Here is a 20970-nt window from a genome sequence, read left to right as displayed (position 1 = left end):
TGGGTTATCTGCTGCAATTATGAATTTGCTAATGACATGTATGTGATTGTCCAATTGTTCCTGTATGAGTATTATGGGCATGGTGTATTTGCAGGCATAATACAATTTCTAAGCCTTACTGAAGAATGTGTGGCAACTGCTAACTGAAATTCTTCTCTTCTCTTCAATCATCACAACCACCACCTGCAAATTTCCCATACTCTTCTCATTCCATGTTGATACCGACCACCCTTTCACACTATGCTCTCCTATGGGATTCACATGCCCACTAGTCTAGCGGCAATTAAACAAATGTATGTGCATGTCTCAGCAGGCATGAGTAGTCCTGCCTACCTGCCATAATGTCACAGCATCTGTTTTGTCTCAGAGCTCTCCGAAGCCACCAAATATCTGCAGACTCTCCTACAAGCTGTTCCTCACAGCATTAATTTTATTAAAATGAAGCACTAAATAAAACATTCTATCATATATGTAAAAATACTTTCTGATTTTCATCTCATATTCACTGAAGACATTTATTTTTTAACATATGAACAACTATCAGCTTCTCAAAAAGGAATCTACGTCATGGAGTTAGTGCAACTTTGTTATATTTCATTATAGTTATTAGCAAGATCTGCAAACAAGCTGTGCCATGTGTACATGTATCTAAACACCAAACATAGCAAGTGCCAATATTCGTATCCCAAAAATAACCATCTGAGCCACGCCCATACTGGACCCACAAGATGGGTGCTGTTTGAGGTTGCTAATTCCAAATATGTGTAATAATTAGAAATGCATTTAACAGCAGGCATTTTAATTCCTGTAACATGAGATAATTTCAAAAACACTTTTACAAATATACCATAAATAGTGAGTCATATTTGCAATACAATACTAAATTAAATATATATTACATGGCTACACAATCCTTTGAAGCAGCACCACATTCACTTTGCTAATCTCATAATCCAATTTCTGATCTGTATATAAAATTACAATTTTGGTCATTTTCTGTTTACTGAAAGTAATTTGACAAATACTACAAACACAGATGGCAGTGTTTTAGGAGCTGCAATGAATGCTGGCTATAAATGTACAGGAAAAAAGGGTGGTGTTGCATCAAAGGCCGGTCATTTAAAATATGGCATTCAGGAGGTATTCACCTTCTAAACTGGTTAGAGAAATCAATGTGACTAGATATAAAGTCAAACAAAAGCTACAAAAGGGGCATATTTTTAATTTCTTAGAAGTAACAGATAAGTATACTGTATATTGTGTAAAAGCAGTAAATGATAAGAATGACAAAATTATCTGCTATTATCTTCCCATCAGTATTTGAAGAATGATATGGCACATAAGGTACTTTATTTCCATTTAAACTCATGTAATGCATTTTTGGGGTCCCCATATTCATTTCAGGTCTCTTATGCAAGTCACACATTTGTATTTTCAAACAATGTTACGTTTGGCAGAAATTAACTGAAAATAAACATAAAATCCAAATATGCCACAAGAATAATTTTTAAAAATACAACTCCTTGAATTTGTTCCATTATAATGAATGTAATTTAATCTCTGTTAAAGTAATATGTTGACTTCTGATACATCTGTAAAGCTAATTTTATGAATTACCACAATTACAGACTTTTTCAGACATACTTTTGACATTTCTTGGCTGAGAATAATACGCACCATAACATTTTGTTATGCAAATTGTATCAAGTTTTAATTCAGGGATCACTGCACCAACACCTATCTGAAGAGAGACTACTTTATTCTGGGCCTTATGATGCCTTTCCTTTTGATTCTTTGGCTCTCTCATTGGCCAACATAGTGGCAGTATAATAATATATTTCCATCTCCAATGTTGTAAAATTAGCACTTTTCATGATCTCTCCAGCTGTATGAGCAAAACTACCCTGCAAGAAAAAATAAATGGGAGGGAGGCAAAGGAACAAACACATGAAGTTTAATAAAATCCATGTCAAAATTATATTAGTCATGCAACTCAGAACTTGTCTTAGAGTTCATGGTACATATAAACACATTAACTTATTCAATGTGTGAATTGGAATTTAATTTTATTTCTGTAGTTCTGCCATGAAGTTTCTGATGGCTGGTGGTTATTAATAGGAAGGTGCATAAGAATCTGACAGCTGTCACAGGGTAATTGTGATATTTGTCTACAGAGACTAAAAATCTGTATGCCAGCAGCTGTGTGTTGCAGCTTATGCCTTCAGGTTGAATCTCTGACTGTCCTGTTTTCTGCTCAGCGGCCTATATCAAAGCTAGAAACCCAAGTTTATGAAAGCACCCAATGAGCAAGATTTTCACTTCACTTCCACTGACAGGATAACAGTGAAGACAATAATGATGGCTAAAAAAATTCTGTGGGATCCAAACCATAGCATTGATCTGGTGTTCCTCACCTACCCAAAGTTTTCACTTTGACAAAGTGTCAAAGAAAGGGAAAGCATATACTAAAATCTGCATTGGCTTTGACTGGTCTCAAACCAACACTTTCAGCACAGAAATCCAGTCTTATTCACAGGCAACCAAGCAGTCTTGGGATATGATACAGAGATCATTTAAATACTGTGCACATATTCATATCATGACTCTTTGTATTAGAACTCCATGAATTCATCAAATGTAACTGGTCCACATCTGGAGCATCATGATTCACTTCCAACTCAGGGGAACTATCCTAACTGGGCTATCAGTTCATACAGCTGCTAAATTCTGTGATAATTCCCTTCATACATGCCAAGATTGCTTCCAGCCCAGCCTCTCATCACCATCCTCTCTCCCTGCTTCTGTAAGTCTCCAATGCAGACACAGAACTACAATGAAGTTGCTCAAATGCCTAGACATAGCATCCAGGGATTCCTATGATAGAGGTCTGTATGTTTTGGTGTTGTTAGCTCAACATTTTCAAAACACACACCACTACCAAAATACATGCCACAAGGTACAGTTACACAAATATCAAAGATATCTAAATATGTAAGATATGAATGACTACCTTTATACTACACTGCATCTTGTATCAGTCTGATTTTATATCTGTGAAAAAGTCTAAATAATTTATGTAAAACTAATGTAAAGTTTCCTTTTATAACTGTCTAAATTCTTCTGAAAGTGGCCAAAAATGGATAAAATACACTGGGCTTTATGACCACTTATTGACTAAAAGAGGATGCACTACATGGTACCTCTGAATTCAATGTAAACAATGCACCAAAAATAATGACCTCCATTAAAGTGTCTATACTGCTTCCACATTGCTCCTCCCTATCTTAGGTCCTGCATTTCAATAATACCTTGCCCTTCAGTTCCTTGTATAATTATAGAAATGGCCCTTTGGTATTCCTAGAATACCTCACTACAAGGGCTCTGACACTATATGCACATTAATTTTTATTTTAATGTCAAAGTCAGCTAACATTTTCCCCTAAAAGCTTTCTTGAAATATCAATACTGTAACTTGAAATAAAATATACTCAACTGTGTGGCTTAAATTTTGCATGAAGCATATCTGCTATAATCGCAGATTTATCCAGGACAGTAAAATCAGTCTGTGTTAGTGAGCAAACAAGTTAATTTGTCCAGAGAACCAGGGGCCCACCATAACATGGGACCACATTAAGATACCCAAATTAACGTTTCATGTAAGGGTGAGAAATTGTAAAGGCACTTAAAAGGCTCAGGGGCAAAAATATACAAGTGTAATGATACTGAGAAAGTCCATGAAATGATCACATTTCATTCCTCTGTTTTATGTTAATATTCTCTTTGTTTCAATTATCTCATTTAGCTTTGACTTTTTGACATTACATTTAAAATTGTGTTCACCTTACTGCATTCCCAATAGTAAGAATAAATATGGCTAATTTTATAAATCATTTAAGAAAACCCCTGTGAGGAAATCTAATGAGACAATCCATGAATCTGATTTCAATACATTCCCTCTCTACTTACAAAACCCATTTACAGTGAACAAAACTTCAAAGAAGTTGAAATTATACAGCAAAAATTACCCTTCTTAGTGGATGTTTCTTATACTATTCCAGGAAGTACAAATTTAAATATTATTTTTCAAAGAATATGAAAAAGAAAAAAGAACATAATAAACTTATGTATTATTTGTAGTATGCAGACACAGGTATTGATTCATATAGAATTTCCATTACTCCATCAGGAGGACCTGTTTGTTCACAGCTAGAAGACACTCACCTGCACACAGGTAAAGCTTCAGTATGTTAAAAAGATACATAACCTACAAAACAACAGGTTATCCCATGACTAATAATAAATACATTTCCTAATTTTATATAATATTCTGAAACCAGATTCTCATAAATTTAGAAGGAAAATAAAATCCACTGTAGTACTACTATACCATGACACACGGTCTGCCCCGCGCTTCCAGTTAGACTTCTCAGAAACGGAACTTTGCTAAGCTAGGATGGATTTAATTTTAATTCCTGAGCCATCATACAAATTCATTCTACTTGCATGCACTGTAAGATAAGCATATTATAATGAATACACAGAGGCAAGCAACAGCATAGCTCAACTGTCTACAGATATCATTTTCTTCTTTCTCATTATGTTGTAAACCATGGTCTTATTCTGTATCTTACCTGCCATTTCTAAAATATGGACAAACCCTTCATGATAAGTCCTTTTAGAAAAAAAATGTCTTTAGAGCAAGTAATATGGCTACCTACTACTTATATAGCATAACTTCATCTCAGGATCATTGCATTTAATGCAAGAGGAAATGAAAGAAGAAAAAACAATCTTAATCACTAAATTAGTAAACATGTAAAAGATCTATACTTAAAAATGTGATACAAATAAACATGTATATACTGAACTGAACATAAATAACTAAACCAATAAAAATAAAATACATCTGAAAATCACAATCCAGAATTACTTCATGTATAAATTATTAAGGGTGGGAAACTTACTGGGAATGAGAGCTCTAGTATTTCTGTAACAAAGACTTCTTCATAACAACAAATATTTTGTGGCCAATTTTCTTATTTCTGATAATTAAAAGAGCATACAATAAACATAAATTTACACTATATCAACAAAACTATTGTACATGCACTAGAACAACTGCTAGAACTGCCCAAGCACGTTTCATTCAAAAGCCAATTCAATTTTGTTCCTCAAATACTGCCCTTACATATAACAGTAGGGTCTCACAAATGCTGCCCATCTTTCACACCATAAATACACATACACAACACATCTTCATATCTAAAATTAATTTCCAGACTTTACCATATCAAACAGGGATTAAACTGTTTTCACGTTTCCACAAGTCTATACATAACACACGTAATGACTTTTCTCTTGAACAAATTCCAGTGACAATAAAGATAGATATTTTTGTGTGTTCTCACTCCAGTGTCTTGTTTCATTACATATCAACTTGGTGACACTTGGTCTGCAAACGTACACACTAATACAATTAGAAATATTCGTTTGCTATACCAAACAGATTTCTGAAGCCATCAGTACTATGAAACAGATGTAATGGAGACAACCATACCACTGCGATCCTGTAATCGAAAACTTGAAGTGGAACACACTTCTGATGCATGACAGAAGGGATATGAAGTTATTTGCGATCAGCTTTTGTGTATGCACCGTACCTGGGAGCTCTGGAAGTCAACATTTTTACCATACAAAACTGCAATCAAGGTCTCGAAAGTTTAAAAGAGTACATTACAGTGAAAATGTAAATGAAGTTCATGTGCTCTGGGATCAGAATTTCTCTATAAAATGAGTGTGCTTCATCTGTTTCTGTTAGTATATCAAATGGTAACAAAATCTGTATCAATATCAGATTGCTTACTTGGTTCATTAAATTGGAAGAGTAACTAATTAAGTTCAATCATAAATATTTTATATAGTACTTCTGTACTAAAATTGTAGTATTTCAATATATATTAGGATGGCAAGTTGTATTTTTAATTAACACTTCTTCAAAATTCTTTAAATAATAATATCCAAGTCTTAAATTTTACACTTTTATTTTCATTACACAAATGGCATGGCTATTCATACATTTAGTCTCTTCTAAAATCAATTCAACATCTCTCCAAAAATGTATGCAATTAGCAGATTTCTGGAGGTTCAGTACTACTGAATAAATACGAGCAATTATAAGCTACCAAGTTAAAGGATATATTGATATATTAAATTTATACTGATAATGAATTCTTTTTCCCAACATCATATCATACAAATTTATTGATATTAACCAACATTAACATTAATACAACTTCTGTAGTGTCCCATTTGGACACTGTTTATTTCCCATAGAAGAATGTAAAACAATACTGACAGTACTTGTTCACATATTATACAACATAAATATGATAATGAATGTAAAAAAACATTACCAGATGTCTGCAATACTTACTTAAATGCAGAGAGATTCAAAACAATGCAGTTTAACACAAAAATAAAATTCAAAATGAGAGATGAAAGTGGAGTGCATGAACTTCATGAATGGTATCAAAACAAAGAAATGGGTAGAGGAATATACAGAGGGAATCAGCAGTCTATCTTCAACTCCTACAGGGGAATTTCAAAGTTGACATCTAGTTTGGCATCTCTTGCCAAACTGACGATATTTGACAACTTGACAGATAAACGTGCTGCTTCATCCAAGTTGTCACATGCCAGTATCTTGAGCCCTGATGATGCAATCAGAACCTTGGCATCATCCACATTTGTGCCCTGTTGATGATGGAAAGAAACATCAAAAATTTTGTATCAAATGCATCACTTCAACACTCTGGAAATTTAACAATTACAATTTTCAGATTATTTAAAAAGGTTAAAAGCTTCACTTTGGTTAATGTATAATTTTAAGCTTAATACATTTTATCACACAATTTAGCTTGTCCTGAAACAATATAAACAATTTACAAAATTAAAATGGAGCAGTTACATTTACATATAAACACTCTTTTCAATGAGCAACTCTCATATGACACTTCAATACATGATGTAACACATATGACTGGATTTTTAAACAAGGTAGCAGAGGCTTCAGATTATGGTGGACAGGCATATAACACATATGGTTCATCCTCAGTACCTGCTGAAAGACTTACTGGAGCAATACTATAGAGAAATTTTAAAATGTATAATCTATTGGCCTGTTGACTATGCCATGTGCCTGAAGCCATACAGTGACAGCTGATATGGGAGTGTGACCTTCCATCTAGATCAGATAAAAGATCTGCAGCAGGCTCTTAGATAATCTCTCAGTATCATGGATGTATAGGAGATACAATCTTAGACAAAAGTAGATTTAGTTCCAATTTAATGAATATCTGCCCTTTGCATGTCTTAAATAAAGCCAGAAGTGATGTGAGAGAGCCACAAATACTAATGTGGGAGTATTGTTTTTTATTTTATAACTTTCTGGGGCTACACTTATGCCACTCACTATTATAAAACTTGCAAGAGCATCCTCTGATTCAAACCTGAGATAAAAATTGATGAATTTAAATTTTTTATACAAAGTATTACATCACAAATTCAAATCACTCTGTCCAATGTGACATATAAGTTTTACTACATGAAAACCTATCAACCCTTACATGTTTCGGTCCTTATGGACCATCTTCGGAGGGAACATCATTACAAGCTGGAAACTACTATCACAATAGGTGTTTTAATTTAATTACATACACTTGTCGTATAATGCACAGTATGCATAAAATTGAACGTTTCACAATCACAGTAGCTTCCTGGTATTGTAAAGTTTTTTAAAAAATTTTCTAGATGTTGTTTAAAAACTTATTGTCAATAGTTAAAATTTTATAAACCACGTAGGTTCGTGTCCCTACTCCTATCGTCCTTCTTGTATGGGGCAGATTTTGTGCCGCTGTCTATCTTGATAAGGTACTCATGGTACCATCTTATCCATGTTCTTTAATCTACTAAATTGCAAAAGGTGATGAACTTCCATAAGATCACGCATAAATTTAGGGAAAATTAGATGTGCAATAACTGTTGAATTGGTTAGTAAATTCAGTCCAAACATTTTTTGGGGATTTTAGAATAAAAGAACGATCTGTACAATTTTTATCCAGTCTGTATCATTTTTAAGCATCACCTATACATCCTTAACACAATGTTCCAACATAAGATCTACACATGACATTCTTTGTGCAGTAACAATTACCTATAAAACCAAACCAATATGAATTGTGAAAAACTTTATTTAGGATGAGAAAATGTATTTAACTTAAAGTAAAACTATACGATGACTCAAAACTTTAGTTCCTTCAAATATAGGGCTTATGTTTCAGACGAAAATTCTGAACTCTTTTTATTACATAAAAAATGGCAAGTTTCACAACTGGTGCAAATGTTACACTGATGCTTATTTCTGGCATTATTATTCATCTCTGGCACAAATATGTTAGATAAACAAAAATTACAGCACCATCTAAACAGAAATCCAATCTAAAGAAAACAAAATTGGCCATAATTTATAATTTCAGTATATTTCTTATTTATATTTACTATTAGAACACCACAGGATGAATTGATTCAACTATCACTGTGTGTTCAGATGACCACTAGCACAACAATCTTGCTTATGTGAACTATGATGATTATAGATACCTGTAGTCTGCACACGATAGGAACTTTCAGGTTAAGGTCCACTGCAGCTGCAACTATGCCTTCAGCTATGACATCACACCTCATAATACCACCAAAAATATTCACCATAATGGCATGGACCTGGCAGGTAAAACATTTTCAATGATTATATTCTAAATAAATTATAACAAATTAACTGATACAAGCTACAAAGAAATGCAACAAAATTTCATTACAAGAAACTTCAACATGCTTACAAAATGTATGCATTAAAAAATATTTAATTGAAATTAAAACTGGCGAAACCATGCATCAGAAACAATGAAAAAAATCACGCAAATACTTACATATTTACACACACATACATATGGAGGTAGCCACAATACACATCTCACATCCATACTTACTGCAAGAAACTTCAAGGCTAATTTTCCATACAAATTTTTACTGTCATTTTATGAACTAGCATCAACTAACTATTAATGAGCCAGATGAATCCAATCCAAAACTCACTTCATTTATCTAAAATTCATCTTAATATTATCACCACATCTACATGTAGGTCTTACAGAGTCCCTTTCCTTGGGGATTTCCTACCAAAACCCTGTATGCATGAACTCCCCAATTGCGTGCTATATTATCTGCCCATCCCCTTCTCCTTGACTTGATCATTCCATTAATATTTGGTGAGAATCACAACTTATGAAGGTCATTATTATGCTATTTCTGGCATAAAGAGTGTTTGCATGTGTGTGTGTGTGTGTATATAGCAAGAAGAGGAAGAAGAAGAAAAGTTCAGTGGCAGCGAAACAATTATGTGTAGCTGAAGCTCCTCGAAGATTCACTCATGAAAACAATCAAGTCCAGGTGATCATAACCAAGGCTCAAAAGCAGAAAATCAGACAGTCAAAAGAGATTCAGTTGATTATGTGCAGTGTTTTTGTCAGTTTCCACTTCAAAATTTGTATTACTTCTTGAAATATAACTACATTAAATCTTCAGAGATCATTCTGCACACTTGGGAAGATCGTTTGGCAATACTGAACTGAGTAACAAGACTGCATCATTTATGACAGTTCAGGAAGTATTTATCAAATCCTTTCACTCTTATGGTGGTTCTTGTGTTGCTGTGAAGAGACAATATCAGGAGTCTTCTGTTCATGTTACACCACTGAGGGACATCAATTGGATTGTTAAAGAGTCCGAAGAAACAGAAAGTATGCATGATGAACATGCAAAGGGCCATATATACAACACATTATTTGCATGGAATAAGTTGTCAATGTAGTACAGAACACACTAATAAGCATTTAGCACATGAAACTGCAATCTCAACCAGCACTGCATAAAAAATCTGTTGTGATGACTTCTTGCTGTTTCCATATAAAATGCAGACGAGTTAGCTATAGACAAAAGATGAATAATGAGACATTATGTTTTGCAATGAAGTATGAAGCTTATGTGTGTAACAAGAACAACATATATATTTCTCAGTTGTGTTTCTAATAAAATCATGTTAAGGTTATATTTTTATTGGTGTTCTACAGAGTGATGAAGAAGATGATGAGTGGAAGGAAGAGAGGGATGAAAGATAGACTACAAGACCTGGACTTTGCTGATGATATTTACCTTTAGCTCAAAGATTTAAAAGACATGGAACTAAAATGGCTTAATATCAATGTTAATAAAACTAAAGAGATGAAATTGAATGCCATGATTGAGGAAAAGCTGAGTATTTATGATAAGGAAGATGTTTACATACCTAGGAAGTACTGTTATTAAAGATGGTGGCTAAGATGAAGATGTAAAAAGTTGGATCAGAAAAGTCAATTGAGCTTTTATTCAATAGTACCCTGTAGGGAGAACAAAAGGACTAAACTCTGAATCTCCATGCGAAGTCAGTTCTCCTTTATGCTTGTGACATGTGGAAAGTTAGTTAGCAGATTGCAAACAGACTGTGGTCTTTATTAATTGTTGTTTATGGCAAATTATTAATGTAAGATGGCCAGAGACTAAATCACATGCAGATTTATGAAGAATTACAAAACAACAACCAATTGTAATCCAGATAAAAACGAGAAAATGGTGCTATAGTAGTCACACCCTAAGGAAACTAACTGGATCCACATAGAAGTCAGCACCAGACCAGAATCCCTAGTGTGGCTGTTTCAAAAAACCTGGAAGAAGGCAGTCTAGGAAGCCATTGATTGAGGAAGACATGGGGGCAAGGTTAAAAGAATTGCTGATAACATGATCCAGTGGAAGCATTTCACAGATGCCCTATGCTCCGGAGGGAGCAACAGGAATTAATTAATTGAAGTGAAACAAGACTGTTTTCACATATTTGGTAGCATTTGCTCTGCTGTGGCAAAGATAAAGTGAGATGCAGTCAAATCCATGATTCTAGCAAGTTATTTGTGTCATTAATTTTTAAATGGTTTTGTAAATATATTTTCCATCTGAAATATTCCAGTTTGTAAGTAACTTATATATTTTAAGAAGTAGTAGTTTTTAAATAACCTTGTATATACACTTTTTACCTTAAATATCCCAGTTTGTGATTAACTTTCATGTTTTGAGAGAATAAACACAACATACTTCTAATAGCACATTGTGAAACAGTTCATTCTGCAGACAAATTACACCTTTTATATGAACAGTACCTTTAGATTTCTTTTATATTAGTGTTTTTGTTAAAAGAGTTACACCTAACTTCTAAAATCCTGCAACTTTGTTAACAGATGCAGCATGATCATAGAAACTAATGAACATAAAGTTATGTATGCTTCAAAGGGCACCTTATTTTCTTCGGCCTTTTCCAGATGACACCAGACTGATCTGCAAACAGGCTGTACCTCTGTATTTGAACCAGAACTTTGAAATGAGAAGTGGACCTTATACATTTGTAAATTCAGTCTCTTATCAACTTGAAATTAACATTCTACACTTCACTTTGTACTAGACAGTATTATTAAGTACAATGGTACTTTCAAAATACCAGTGTTCAGGCAACGAGATTCAAAATACCTTATGTAACACAAAAATGAATTACTATAATAAATTCATATAAAATCATTTACTTTAGGATCAGCTGTGATAATTTTGAAAGCTTCCTTGACTGCCTGTGCAGTGGCTCCACCACCCACATCTAGGAAATTTGCTGGACTTCCTCCATGTAGTTTGATAATGTCCATTGTGGCCATTGCAAGACCAGCTCCATTAACAAGGCAGCCAATGTCACCTGTGGTGAGAAAATTGAATATCATATTTCATAAAGATCTTAAAGTTATGTTTTTTTTTTTAATATCAGGATTGTCTAAGAACATGACAGTTAAGAATTAACTCTTCAATTTCCACACACATCATGAAAAATTAACAAATTTACTCATGCAATTCACAAACTTCTTTACCCCAACACTCAAGTCTGAAAATTATGGTATATAAAATACACTGACAATAAAGTTTGCGAACTCAGTGTGGTAGAAGTTACATACCTCATTGCTGAATATCACTGTGATCGCCTTCAAAGTACTCCCCTTAGGAAGCTATGCACCAATGCCAGTACGCAATCCACCCTTCAAAATAATTTTGGAAGTGGTTTTGTGGAACAGCTTTCAGAGCTGCCACCATATTACTCCTGATGTTATCAATGTCATGAAAATGCCTTCCTTCCAATATTTCATTTATATTCGGGAACAGAAAAAATCACTGGGGGCTAGATCCGGTGAATAGGGTGTTCCAGCAGTTATTTGTTTGCTAGCTAAAAACTCCCTCACAGGCAGTAGTGTGCGAGCAGGTGCATTGTCATGATGCAAGATCCGTGAGTTGCTGGTGACGGCACACCAAACACACACAATAATAGATGCCACTCAAAAAGAGACTGCCTTAGATCAACAACAACATGGAAGTGAAACGCTGATACGCCAACATCATAAAACCATACTGAAGCTTCTGTCCCCTGCTGCCACGGTAAGCATGCGGTGGATAGCTTGCGAACTTTGTCAGACCTTGTATGCAAATACTATTGTTCCAAGTACAGTTTTATAGGTGAGACTGAGGGGACTGATCAATGCAATGTGGCAACAAAGTATGAAAATTCACACCTACAGATTTCATGACTCCTTCATTAACAATGACATGAAAAATCTCCCTAAAAATTTAGTTTGGGAAATTGTATCATGGATAAGAATAGATCATTAGAACAATAAATCAAATAAACAAAATATTTAAAGTTTTCACTGATATTCCTTGTCAAATAATAAAAATTTTAGCTACTTTCTGTGTAAGGAAGTCAAGTTCTTCTTTTCAATATAAGTAGATGAATAAAGTCCTACTGAAGCCATATTAATATTGGCAGTGGCTCCATTACGCCATTTTAAGCATCACATCCATACCAAGAGTGTCTTTACACGCTGAAACCCATCTATAATATGAACCTCAGCACATCAAAGAATATCCAGAGTTCCAGTATATTATGACATGTCAAACTGTTGTTGGGCAATGGGATGTGGAACGAGTTACCACAAAGACAAACTCTTGATAACTGGTCAGTTGCCAAGTGGCGCAACAGTAAGGAAAGCAGTGTTTCTCCGTGCTGTGCAAAGCCGAGCCGAAGCATGCTGGTTGCTACACAGTGTTGCAACAAACATCTCTTGGCAGCGTTGCCCAGCAACGCCTCTGTAAACACAGCGATTATGCAACAGTGAAGCAAGGTGCATTTTTTGCTGTCCGATTGAGGGTTTATAAGAAAAATTGGAATGCCTAAGGAGTCAGATGAAATGTAGCAGCCGCTGAAGACAGTGTTAGTTAGTATTTGGGACTATTTGGCAGAACAGAAGTCAGTCAGTCGCTAGAAGAAGAACTGAATGCATGATCAGAAGATTTTATGTGTGATAATTAGTGATAGTGATGATAACTGAGAGGGCATTGTGTACTGGGAGTGTGTAATTCTGTGACACTTGTATAGCTCCCATGTTATACTGTAAATAAGTGAAGACAACTGAAGATAGAGTGAATAGATTAGTGTGTAGGGTTTGTAAATTGTGTAAACCAGCAACAGCGTTATAATTAATTGTAGTTATGACTTGTAGGTTGTTAATAAATCTGACTAACAATCTGAATGGCGTCTTTAGTAGACAAAACACGTTACAATATACTACAATTCATAAAATAAGCTCACAGAACTATGTTCCCTGAATTTCAATGCATAGAGGATTTACTGTGTACACAAAATACATAAATCAAAACTTAATAATTACAAATTCTCAGTGCAGAAGCATGTCTTTACCATCAAGGGCAATGTAATTGAGATTAAACTTTGCAGCTTCCACTTCTTTTCCATCCTCCTGAGTCCAGTCTCTTAATGCAAAGATCTCTTTCTGCCTGAAGTCTGCATTATCATCAAAACGGAATTTGGCATCCAAGCAGAAATCTATCAACATGGAAGTTAAATCAAATAGAATTATTGTAAGTCCAAACACTATGAGATATACATTTCAAATCAGTCTTTCAATATAACATTTACCCAAATACAGGAAGACATTAAGAGCTGGATAGCCAGGGTTCAATTCCTGGCAGGGGTAGGATGTTTTTCTCTTCTTCACAACAACTAGAAAACAGCTCTGGGGCCCATCCAACCTCCTGTACAATGAGTACTGGGGGCTCCTTCCCCAGGGGTAAAGTAGCCAGGGTGTAGAGATGACCATTCTCCTTCACCTAGTGTCATGGTCAAACCATATTTCCACTCCCCCATATGCCATCATGGTGCAGGGCTTAATCAACTGACAAGAGGGACTTTTTTTACTTTATGGAAAGACATTTCATCCCCTCCATATGAAAAATCATATTACATTAGTATACAGAGATAAGACTCCCGTAGGGCTAATTTCTTTACATTATCAGTCAGTGTTCTTGGGTTATGGCATGCAAAGATGAGGATGACATTAAATAGTAAGCAATCTGTTTCACTGGGATGGTTGACTGGGCCATGACAAACTGGAACTGAGCAACAGCATAAAAATGAAACACTTTCATATGAGGCTGGAGACACCATAAGTCTCTCTCATGAAATAAAATGTATCTGGGTGATAATTCCACGAACAGTAGTAGAAAATTACTGGCAATAAAAAGCAACTTAGATTATGCGAACTAAAAGAGAAGGGTGGGGGATGTGATATTAACACAAGGAAAGTTCTGATATCAATGAAGCATATTTCTACAACAGTAAAATATACATTTGTCAATATTGACCTTCACATGACATATTTTATTCAAGTTCATATATTTCTTCATTAAGCATTTATGCTAAAATTACACGTTAAGGAAAAATTATAGACTCGTTTCCTTCAGAAGTTGATAGTTACTCTCCTGTCATGAAATTCACTAACTTCATGGAACCCCAGAATATATTAGTGTTCTGAAAAGCCAACCATTTGACACTATCATTCACCAGCTGAGTTCAGTCCACAATTTCATACCCTATTTCTCTCCAACATATTTTAATATAATCCTTCTATTCATGCAAATGTTTCCCAAGTTATCTTCCTCCTTGAGGTTTTGTAAGCAAAAGTTGCATGGATCTCTCATATACATAACATGTGTCTACATGTTCCACCCATCACATTCTAATTTAATCATCCGCATGCTACCAGCTGAAAATATTTTCATAATCTAGAAATGCTGGAATATGTCATGATTTAATATTGTATTACTGAGTTCAATGTAACCTGCTTTACTTACAGTTTCCATCAGTGTCTTCTGCATAAGGATTTACTTCTATAAGAAGAGCGTCCTTCTTAACAAATAGGTCATAAAGTCGAAATAACATATCTATTGTCCTAGCCTTCTTATCACCACCAAGTCCTAGTTTCTCAGCTATTCTCTCTGCCTGACTTTCAGTTATTCCTGAAAAGAAGAGAAAAGTGGGGGGAAACTCTGGTTACCTAATTTAAAAGTATAAACTTCTGTATGAATTCCAACCCATGATGAGTTCCTGCTAGAAGAAAACAAAATTCAGAATAGAATGCTAATTTGGTGATATGTACATCATGCCACTATACTGACAGCATCATTTCATAAAATCTAGGACAATAACTTCACTTATCAATGTACTGCTATAACTCCCAGTAACTCTACTGCTGGCTTACCTCCCAGTCACTTTTTTCAATACAACTGCAGTTTGCAGTATTTCAATGGAAGTAAAATAAACAGCAAAAGACCTACATATGTTGAAGAAACTGTCAAGGGTAATTACATGCAACATCTAGTCCATGATACAGGAAGTACTACCATACCTGACACCTCAGATACAGGAGCAAATGTATCAATAAAGAAGTCTGTGTGGATGGAGCAGTTTATGTACAACTTGTGTTACTTTTAGCTTGAGCCTTAGACTTAATACCAATATTTGCTATAGGGTCAGCAGAAAACAGATGCTTGTATTAATCTTAATTATACTTGGAGTCATACTTTCTCACATGGAAAGTTACTACTGTCAACACAAAACATGTTAACAGTTGGTTGACATGTATGGTGCAAGTCAAACAAAATTAAATATAGGTAATACTGTAATGNTCTTAATTATACTTGGAGTCATACTTTCTCACATGGAAAGTTACTAATGTCAACACAAAACATGTTAACAGTTGGTTAATGTATGGTGCAAGTCAAACAAAATTAAATATAGGTAATACTGTAATGTTCACTTAATAAAGTAAATGCAAGTTCCGGAGGTTTCTGAAGCTGAAACGATTCTCCATATATTAGGCAAAGCAAACACATTTCACTCTTGCCAACACAGCCACTTTAATCCAATAGCTGATTCAGCTCGTGGCACAATTGGTACAAATAAAATTATGTACTCCAGTAGTTTGATCTAATCTGTACAGCAATGAATAACAAGATAATAAGTATATTTCTGTAGTTTTTTAAGTAATCAGATTAAAAGAAACCCTCATAATTTCTGGCACATACTAACAATCTCAGAAGCCATGCATAACAAGATAATTACCATTCTAATATCACCAAATTCAGAGTAAACTTCAGACACCAAATGTTAGACATTTCCATACATAACCACAATCTCATACACACCTTCCATAATGTTGATGGGTTCGTAGTGAATGGCATCAGGATTCTCTGCTGCCACATCTTCAATATTAACACCACCTTGAGATGAAGCTATCACTACAGGACCCTGAAATATAAATTTCTTAATGCACTTAACAAGAACGCAAATACTGCAACAATATGTGAACTTATGCAGACATCTCTACATTAGTGCTCTGAAAACCAACTGCATTGCCCCATCAGATTTCAGATCGGTTACACAACCAAATCAGGGTCTGATTACCAGAAAGAATTTTTATTCTAATCTCATCATCTATCAAGTCTACAACAACTCTGTTCACCTAGTAAACAAGCTGGGATAAGAAAGACTTTCTTCCAAGGGTAAAAGCACCCACAGTATGATGCCGATCAGTATCTCCTTCTGTGCGGCAGTTTATGTCTCCAAGTGCCATCATTATTCATTCTGGCTTCTGTCTGCCTTGCTATGCTGAAAGCAGGAATCCATATTTCAGATGGGAGAGTCCAGTGGGAAGAATTATTTATTTTCCCCATTAACATATTACAGTAAAGAAGATGCCGCCTTCAGAGGGGGGGGGTCACTACAGCTCCACATCAGAACCAAAGCATGGCAGGAGCCTGCTATATCTCACATTTACAAAGTTTTGACAGAGCACAGGAATGGGAGAGGACATGAACATAAATGGTTCATCCTGAACCTGACACATCTTCATGGGAAATCTTACTTATAAATCTTCTTCTAGTGCCACAATCAATGAATGCTTGGAGATTAATCTTCATGACCCTCAGGTGAAATGGAGCTGTGAAGTGGTACCAAAGCAGAGAACTTCACCTTCACCTACACCATAATTTCAGTAAAACATATATAGGTCCTTCTTCGTCTTTCAACTGGGAAAGTCAATTAAGCATCATGACAAGTCTATTTCATTTTACTATGAAAAATTTTCATTTCATAATAATATTCTCCTTCGTACACTTAATTTTTTCATAGGCTGTGTTCAGTGCTTGCATTTTTCATGTCCTACAGCAACTACATTTTGCAGAAATGTATTTCAGAAGCTTATAAGCTCAGTGATTTCAGTCCGCAAGTAAACTGTACCAACTGAGCGACTGCCGCTTGTCTGCAAAGTTTAGTGCTAACTTTTGTAGATAAAGAGTGTCATGTGGTCAGCGTAATGAATCCCCACAGCCATTAATTTTGGTTTCCTAGACAGGAGCTGCTACTTCCTTGAAACAGCTCCTCAATTTTCATCACGAGACTGAGTGGACCCTGTTCCAGACCTACTACTTCTCAGAAAAAATCTTGTAGCGACAGGAATCAAACTCGGACCTCTGGATCTGTAGCCAGGAACACTGACCACTGGACCACAGAGGCGGTCTACTTCAGAAGTTTATACTGAAAGAAACAGTCAACTATAACTTACAGCAAATGCTCTCTCCATCATGACAGCAATATAATATTCCTTGCGTGGAAACTTCCGCTCTGTAACCATAACTGAATTACAGATACGTCCAGCTTCACCAGTCTGTTTTGTTACCAGGTACTGACCAATCATCTTTCCTGCTAAATCTGCTGCTTCCTCTGGCCTAAAGAAAACAAAATCAGAATGCCTATCCATCCAACATTTTACAATATAGTAATTTAACTCTTTACTTTAACCAATATTCTTGACAGCCATTTACAGAATACTAGCCTTATTTAACACAAACCCAAACCCTAAATTTCATTTATATTACTGTACACAAGAAAAATTACAAAGTGAGATGCAAAATATAATTTTACAGTGCAATGTACTTTGTGGTATGAGTAATTTTAAAATTCTTTAAAGCATGACTTTCTTTCTGGCAGTATATGTCATGCTATGCTGGTATCTTTCATAAAATACAAACAAGAAAATAAAGAATGTTAATAAAAACTTGGATGTAATATAAGTTATAATTTTTAAACTTTTTATTTTAATACTCTGATTACATTAACTTCAGATTCAGTGGTGATACTCTTTTTTCACACATACAAGTATTTGTCTAAAAATATACTACATTTCCACATCCCTTATTACTCATGCCTTATAATCAAACTCCTTTATGACTCTATATACCCTGTGCTGCCAAGGAAGTGTTCTTAAATAAACTGAAGGAAACAAAACAAGCGAGGACAACCTTTACCTTCACATGACATACATGCAAAAGAAAATTAACAATAGTCGACAGGCATAGAGAGTATGTGTGTCCAGCTGGTACTTTGCTCTTACTCTGTCCTGTTATGGCACCATACTCCATGATTGTACCTGGGACCAAAGTGCATGAAAATGTGCCAGACAAAGCACTCTTACAATGGGAGTTTGAGGATAAAGTGGCAGGGACATGAAGCTCACTTCATCTACTGCCAAAGTTAAGAATGGTGGAGCTATACCTCCATTCCTCCACATATCTGTATGGTGTAGTGTTCATTTAATTCAGTATAGTGAAAACTTTACCTCTTTTCTCTTTACAGTGGGAGTTATGCTGCAGTGAGAATAATATGAGCTGATGACACTGACGTGAAAGAAAGTCTGAGGTGGACATGGAAGGAATCTGAGAGGTTAAAAATGAAAGCCACTAAAAATATTTATCTTTTTAAAAAGCATAGAAGCAGACTGATTATAACCATCTCCACAGTGATATAAAATAAAGCAAAAAATGCTGTGTAATCTTATATAATTTTAGAGATTAAAAAAAAAAAGTTTACATTATCATGTACTTGAACCCCTTTAGCAAAAACCCACTTAACAACTACCACCAACTTGTTGCAGAATTAGTGTTTTATTTATGCTTACCAGGGCCAACACAAACCCAACATTAAACAAACTGAATTACAATACACGAGGGCATGTACGGGAATGAAAAAACGGTCATAACTCTGTAACCGTCCAAAATTGGACACATGTTTATATGAACTTTTTTGATCACAAACATCTAGGAAATCACCTCCTGCAGTTATGCCCTAAAGTCGTGAAACACCCTGTATACTAATCCATTACTGAATTCAGATTTGTTGAAGAAATGTAACAGTATGTCCAAATACAACTGTCCCATACAGTTACTATCCTAACAATTTCCATGCCAAGGAGTCAGTTCATTGCAGTTCTACATTTACTTGAATTTGGTGATATCTTTATCTTCATTTTTGACATCCACACATTTCTGATGAAAAAGCAGGTTAAGAAGTTGATTAAGCTGCAAGTACAACTATGAAATGAATGAGAATGGTAAAGAACTAAATTTTTATGTGTACACCAGTCTAAAAGCACTTACGTGTCAACCATTTTAACACCTCCTTTCAATCCATTTTTGAATGATCCTTTTCCTCGCCCACCAGTAAGTACCTGAGCTTTTAATACAATGCCTTTTACGTTCAGATTTTTTGCAATTTCTTGAGCTTCAGCCTTTGTCTTTGCAACACCAAATTTTGGTACTGGAATACCGGCATCTTTTAGAAGAGTGTAACTAATATGTTCGTGTACATTCAAATTTCGTTGCTGCTGCTGACCCAATTTCGCGGCTGCAGTTGCCCCAAGAAGCTAAAAAAAACAAAAAACAATTCAACATATATTAGACTAAATCACACGCATTCTTGTAAAGCAATGCAGAACCCGGTATTGTTGATATTATTTAGTACAGTGCACAAACACTCAGCCACGTTTTATAATCAGAATTGCAGTTTCTGTCATTATTCTCCTATTACTGCCAGTTAAAAAAATGAGTTCGAGTTTAAGTGAAATGACCTCCAATGACATCCACGTACAGTACCAGTTCCGGGCGTATCATACTTCGGGAATTAAACAGACATTCTCATAAAATACGGCACAGACATATGGCTATCATATATATGTATCATAATGATGTGCAATGTTTATCATATTAATGTGTCATATTTGTGCTATTTACCTTTGAGCCAGTTTTCCTAACCAAGGCTTCAGCTAGACCCGCCCCTCTGCACAACATGGTAGCCATTCTCTTTACCTCTTTACTACAGTTTAAAAACTGCAGAAGACTACGTTAGTCGGATTCAGCCCTGGCTATCTAATTAGGTAAACTGACTTTTGTCTGTAAAGTTACTGGAGATGGGTATATAAAGGCTTCTTAATTTGTATTTGTCGCTAAAACGCAGAAGGGCAACTTTTATGAATAAGATTGGATTTGATACTATATAAAACTCAAGATCTTCTGTACATGACCTCAGGTAGTTTTATTAGCCAAGTCCAATAA

The 20970-nt window shown here is 35.1% G+C and overlaps 1 protein-coding gene across 1 annotated transcript; it reads right to left on the bottom strand.

The window, feature by feature from the left end:
• Positions 1 to 778: 778 nt before the first annotated feature.
• Positions 779 to 20756, bottom strand: LOC111867299 (succinate--CoA ligase [ADP-forming] subunit beta, mitochondrial). The gene is made up of 9 exons (XM_023857029.2): positions 20650 to 20756; positions 20017 to 20282; positions 18147 to 18309; positions 16729 to 16831; positions 15376 to 15540; positions 13925 to 14068; positions 11718 to 11878; positions 8659 to 8778; positions 779 to 6753 (listed from the first exon to the last, which is right to left on the bottom strand). Exons 1-9 carry the CDS (start codon positions 20713 to 20715, stop codon positions 6589 to 6591), a joined length of 1353 nt encoding a protein of 450 aa, XP_023712797.1. The 5' UTR covers positions 20716 to 20756; the 3' UTR covers positions 779 to 6588.
• Between the last annotated feature and the right edge of the window lie 214 nt (positions 20757 to 20970).

The sequence above is a fragment of the Cryptotermes secundus genome, unplaced genomic scaffold (assembly GCF_002891405.2).
Source record: "Cryptotermes secundus unplaced genomic scaffold, Csec_1.0 scaffold1715, whole genome shotgun sequence".
Lineage (NCBI taxonomy): Eukaryota > Metazoa > Arthropoda > Insecta > Blattodea > Kalotermitidae > Cryptotermes > Cryptotermes secundus.
The sequence above is the reverse complement of the archived record's forward strand: the minus strand, read 5'-3'. Positions and strand labels throughout refer to the sequence as shown.